Source organism: Gymnoscopelus microlampas, assembly GCF_963454915.1.
Source record: "Gymnoscopelus microlampas genome assembly, chromosome: 18".
Lineage (NCBI taxonomy): Eukaryota > Metazoa > Chordata > Actinopteri > Myctophiformes > Myctophidae > Gymnoscopelus > Gymnoscopelus microlampas.
Genome location: NC_139955.1, coordinates 22907943 through 22914179, shown reverse-complemented (window position 1 = coordinate 22914179; position 6237 = coordinate 22907943). Strand labels below are relative to the sequence as shown.

Below are 6237 nucleotides of genomic sequence, written 5' to 3'. Positions count from 1 at the left end.
GTGTTGTAGGCACATTACACATTAATGTATTAACCTACAACAAACACAAACAGTTGGAAATTAATGAATGGAGAGAAACAGCACAAACTTTGTCCCATTATCTGTCGCCAGAAATGACAAATGACTAAATGTCTGAGACAAATTATGTCAAAGCACTTTGGAGATTAATGAAAATAAAAAGCAGCAATGTATAGTACTAGAGGGTCGGGGCGCTGCGCGCCCCTCCCCCCTATCCGCTGCGCGGTGCTTTGTGTTTGTTGGTCTCTATAATATATAAAGCCATAATAGGAGATGTTCCCAATGGAGCTATGCCCAAATATGGAGTGTGTTGTCTGACCTCACTTGGGTCTCGTTGGGCGGTGGTCGGCGATGACGCTAAGGAACAACATGGCCGACTGTAATGTTTTGAGTTTGTGTTGGCCGCAATTAATTATGCTGCGAGGGGGCAGATGTGTGCTGAGCAGTATGAAGTGGCCTACAGACTGCGCGTAGTAATTCTGCACGTTGTGGCGTGTCTTGTTAGTGACATTGATATGTTGTTTTTGTGTTTAGTCCCACACAGTGGCAGTTTTTTTGGGGGGGTTTAGGGTTTAGAAATGTATTATATAGGATAGGATAGGATAGGATAGGATATTGATTGTATATTGAGAGTTGTGTCAATGATGCGTCAGAAACGCTACGTTTGCTGACTGATGGTGTGAACGGAGATGGCAAAACTCTTTCTATTCTGTCTCTAAAATATAGCCTACATGTACAATATATGAATCCTATCCTATATTAAAATTGGCTTAATACTCATGTCACCATGACTCAGCCATAAACATATAAGGAGTTCTCAATGCAGCTAGGCCCAAATATGGAGTGCGTTGTCTAACCTCAAAGTGCCGTCAAGGCATCAGGCGCAAACAAATCAGTCAGCTCCATATATGGGCACAAAAGGAGGCATGCCCATATATGGGCACATACTGATGACATCAGGGATCTCCATTCATGGGCATACAAGGGACAAGGACAGATACAGATATCTACAAGGCTAATGGGTTCAGTCCTCGCAGAATGCCTTGTGTTTCCAACATGGCGGCGGCAGGAGGCAGGCATGTAGGACATTACCTGTACAATAACAGCAGGACTCTGAGAGTAAATAACCTCCAACTGAGGAGCTTTGTTTGGAGTCCTGTCACGAAACAACACACTGCCACGGCCAAAGCAGAGTCTACAGACACTATTGTCCTTCCCAAGAGGAAAACATGGAGCAAGGAGGCTGTACTGCAAGCTCTGGCCTCTACTGTAAGCATGGACCATACAGCTCATCCATACCAGTTCCAGGATGACCCCTACCTCTCCCCAAGGACCTCTGCTGAGTTTAAGCTGTATTCTCTCTCTCAAGAGTCCGGTAAAGCTGCAGCCAAATACTTTGTCAACACCAATCCAAAGTTTTTCACCAAAGACTTTGCTGAGCCCCACATACCGTGTCTGATGCCAGACACGGTGTCCCTGCGTCTTGAGGTGGTGAGTGAGGAGGTGTTGAAGGAGAGGATCAGTCTGAGGAATGTCACAGCCGCCGTCGACATGTTCGATCAACTGCTGCAAGCTGGCGCAGTCATCTCCTTGGAGACAATCCATGACCTGCTGGACCTCGTCTGTCTCCATGGCGACAGAGACCCTCTGCAGGAAGAAGGAGGACCTGAGACGGAGGAAATGGCCCAGGAGGAGTCCCGGGAGGAGGTGAGGAGGAGAAGAGGAGGAGGCAGGCCGCGCCGGGCCTCAGACTTCCTGCCGTGGAAAGACAACAACAACCACGCAGAGAGGATCTTCGGCCTGCTGTCAGAGAGAGACACAGCATGCTACTCTGCTCTGATCAGGGGCATGGTGAAGCATGGAGCATACGTGAAGGCATTCAACATTTACACAGATATGCTTAACAACAGATTGATAGGTGATATTCATGTTTTCAACGCACTGATTGCAGCTGCTCCATTGGTCAGAGAAAAATACAATGAGAGATGGGACCTCATTACCGAGCTGTTGAACCAGATGAAGGAGCACAAAGTTCAGCCCAACCTGTTGACTTTCAACACCATTCTGAAATCTCTGAGGCGCTGTGGCTCTTTAGCCAAAGCCATGAGCCTTCACACACTGAATGAGATGAAGGCCATGGGGATTGCACCCTGCCTGGCATCGTTTGAACATATCCTGGCCATCTTCTACAGAGGAGCCACCCCTGCACACAGCCTCAGCACTGACATACTGCAAGAGACCATGCTGGAGGTGGCAGGAAAGAGCTTCACATGCCAGGACCCCGACGACGTCCACTTCTTCTCCAACGCCATGAGAATATGTCTAGACACTAAAGACATGGAGCAGGCCTACAGACTGCACAGCCTGATGGAAGTAGGTGAGAACTGGAGGCTTCTGGGAGATTCCTACCAGCAGAGTCTTTACTACGGTCGTTTCTTCAGCCTGCTGTGTATGATGGAGCACATAGACGTGGTGTTGAAGTGGTACCGACAACACGTTCCCTCGCGCTACTACCCGAGCCCTCAGGGCATGAGGAACTTGCTCCAGGTAGTGGACACAGACGGTCGCCTGGACCTTCTTCCCACCGTATGGAAGGATATCAGGGCCCTTGGTCATGACAACAAGTCAGAATTGGTGGAGGAACTGCTGGCTGTGATGGCCAGAGAAAAACACAGTCCTGAGGTGCAGCAGTCCTTTGCAGCCTGTGCTCTGGACATAAGGAATGTGTATGAGGGGGAAAGGAGCAGACTTGAGTGGAGCAACTCTTCTTTGTCCCACGTCACCGTCCTGCTGCTACGAGCCACCAGAACCCAGCAGGCCTGGGAGATGCTACAGCGCTTCAAGACTAAGAACAGAGTTCCCACTGATGACATGTTGGAGGAGTTTCTGTCGGTGTGTGGTAGCGAGGGCGCCAACCAGAGGGCGGTGGAGCTGGTGCAGTTCTCCGCTTCCTTTGGTCTCCAAGCAACGCCCACACTGGCCAAGCAGGCGCTGAAAGAGTTTGACCTGACGCAAGAGCAGAGGTCCATTGTGTGTGAGCTGGAGAGAGAGGTGGCAGCATAGACTAGGGACTAGAGGAAAAACTACTCCTCATACCAGTGGCCCCCAGTGGACTTCTGTAGAGGGGCGGCGCTGGACCGGGTCTTCCGCCTGGTCCCGGACGCCATGCTCTTAGCTCGGCCTCTGGAGCTTCGACTAAGGCTTGGGCGGGGAGTGAGATTAGCTCTGGGCCTGACTCACTCCTGACTGGGAAAACTCTGAGGAAGGCCTGCCAACCACGAGTTTCCCGTCGAGCTAGCTTTGATAGCTAGCGGGCCGCAACACGTGGAGTCAGGGCTAGCCTGGGGCTGGCCGAGCAACAGTGGTGAGCTAGAAGAAGTCGATCCTGGCCGGTTGAAACGTAGTTAAGCTAACAAATCTTTGGCGAAACTGAGGGAATAAGCTCTGTGTTCAGACGAGAAGAGGGAATGAAGGGAATGAAGGAACAAGTGAAGATCCGGCCCCTGACTATATAGGCGGAGGGCGGGATCTCCGGTCAGGGGAGCGAATCAGAATCAAGCCAAATGGACTTTGTCTGGAAGTGTATCAAGAAAATGCTTCTGTTTTTCTATCTGTGGCACCACAAAATGGCCACCACTGCTATGCTCTATATGGGTGTGTGTGCTTCACCTGCATCCCCAACATGGGGCCCTTTGTATTTGTAGGAAGTAACTGACCACATCCCTCCATTTCCCCAGTAAATACTGTATCCTCCCTTAACACCTACAGTAAATGTATTATAAAAAACATGGTTTATGCTTTTGCTTTTCTTTTTTGCTTTATTGTTAAATTAGTTGTAACTGTAATTGTATTCTTGTTCTGTAAAGCACTTTGAGCTGCATTCCATGTCATGAAAGTTGCTATACAAATAAAGTTTATTATATATTATTATATTATTATTATATTCATTTACTTATTAGCTGCACCCTACAGCCAGTCTTCTACTGCTGGCTAGTGGGGCGGGGGGGTCAATGGCTCGTCAATATTACTTGCGCCATGCTGCGGCTGTTTATTGTTTTCATTGGAATTATCATTATTTGTATCCATTATTGTAAAAACTAAAACACCATTTCTACCCACACGTATTCAGTCCATCTGTAACTCGCATGCTATGCTGTGGCAAACTGCTCTAACTGGAGTACATTGGTGTGAAGGCTCTGTGCCTCCCTGCAGAGCATGTTGTGGGCCGTGTAAATTGCCCATGGGCAGACTTGTTCTGTGTGCTAATTGATTTTGGTCCTTGGAGGATTCCACCCCCGGCACTTCAACTGCCTCCTGCTCACTGGTCAGAGAGCTAACAGTCACAATATTCCAAAGGCTTCTACAGCTCCTATGTGAGTTCAGCATTCCAAGGTTTCCCACACACCTTAGTCACCTGAATTATATTTTTAGTGCAAGTAATCACTGCGCAATGCCAGTGAATCCTGAAGCACTCTTCAGATTTCCTGACAGTCTTGAACTAAACCAAGAAGGGTGAATGATTTTTTACTGAGGATGCTTTTACAATACACAGGATCTACAGTAGATAAACATTTCATAGAGACAAGTTTCACAGAATTGACAACAATGACATAATGTGAGTCAGTTCATGAGGCTGCCTTAGACACACTCAGGATTATTATCATTATTATTTTATACTTTTATACCCATCCCCCAACCCCCAATTGCCAATTCCAAATACCCAATAGTCCACTGTCACTGCTTATTGGTCTTGGGAGGGTGTAGACTAGCCTGGGTGCCAGCCTGCTTCGCTACGTTCGGCGGATTTTTTTTTCTCTCTGCGCTTCTCAGTCTGGAATGCCTCCTATCTCCAGGAGGCGGGACACAGCAGCCAAGGTTCGAAACCTACCGTGGCTTCTGATTGGTCTGTGGTGCGGGGCGGGACAAAAAAAACGGTGTGATCGTTTTGATTCGTCATTCGTTTGAACAACATCCAATCAGCAACGACGTTGCCTAACGTAACATATGTAGTTCCAGTGTAGTTCTACAAGACGAGTCAATCGGGGGCATTCCAGACTGATAAGCGCAGAGAGAAAAAAAAATCCGCCGAACGTAGCGAAGCAGGCTGGCACCCAGGCTAGGTGTAGACAACACGTGATACTCTCTCCAGCCACTACTTTTCATCTGACAGTGAGGAGTTTCACCGGGCGGACAAAACGCATGCGTAGGAACACGTTACTCTTTACAGTTCTGCTCCCTGTTGAACAGGTGCCCCGAACAACCTGTAGGAGTCACTAAGGCAGAAACAGTGTTCGCCCTCCCCACAATGAGTCTTTCCCAGCCGTGAAAATGGCCAACTGTGTTCGTTGAATGCCTGGACATGCCTGATATAAGGCAAGTTTTGGCCAAATAATTCCAATTTTCCAGTATGAGCAGCCCTATTTTCTTTTATCAAAATAATACTGTTTTTTACTACTGGGGTCTGTGGAATAAACATTTGCACTCCAGGGAAGAGAGGGTGTAATACACCGCCATCGTTCATCAGTAATCATCATCACTGACAAGGTACTCTTAAGCAAGGCACTTACCCTCAGCAACACCCCAGCAAAAAACTATAACAGGGCAGGTCCCAGGTGTGAATATGTGCAGCTGTATGGATGTTCAGCAGGGATGAACTGAGAAGAGTATGCATTATCAGCAAAATCCTTCACTGAATAAATAAAGATAAAAATAAGCTGTGGCCTACTGTGAAATGTGGTGCGATTTGGGGTAATATTGCATTGCAAAATCAAGCTTGATATTATTTGCCCCACTGCTTCGAGTTAGATCCTCGTGGATGATTAGCTTGGAGTTCTATAGACAGCTGTAATCGCCTTATCAAAATTGACCTTTGAGTGACAAAGCTTTTGACACTCATTAGTTAGCCAACTAGCCCTTAATAAGAGCATTTCCCCTGCCATTGATTAAGATCCCCCATTATGTTGCCTGCAGCCCTCCTGTTCCTTATTATCTACCATGTAAATGGCCATCGTCTCTCCTCTCCTCTCTCCTTGCCTCTTTGTCTCCCCAAGTGGTGACATTTAAGTGCCCGGCTATATCTACAAGGGGGAGGTGACACTGCAATCAGCAGAGACCAAAGTGTCTCTTTAAACTCTACACTATTTCACGACACAGACCTGTACATGAAAGGCATTACTATACTGCAGTTTTCTAAATACAGTGAAAGATAATTGCTCGTGG

The 6237-nt window shown here is 47.5% G+C and overlaps 1 protein-coding gene across 1 annotated transcript; it reads left to right on the top strand.

Moving 5' to 3' along the window:
* The first annotated feature begins 1147 nt into the window (after positions 1-1147).
* LOC311033571 (small ribosomal subunit protein mS39-like) lies at positions 1148-3120 on the top strand. The gene has a single exon (XM_084041144.1). The coding sequence runs from the start codon at positions 1294-1296 to the stop codon at positions 3079-3081; it is 1788 nt and encodes a 595-aa protein (XP_083897270.1). The 5' UTR covers positions 1148-1293; the 3' UTR covers positions 3082-3120.
* Positions 3121-6237: the final 3117 nt, after the last annotated feature.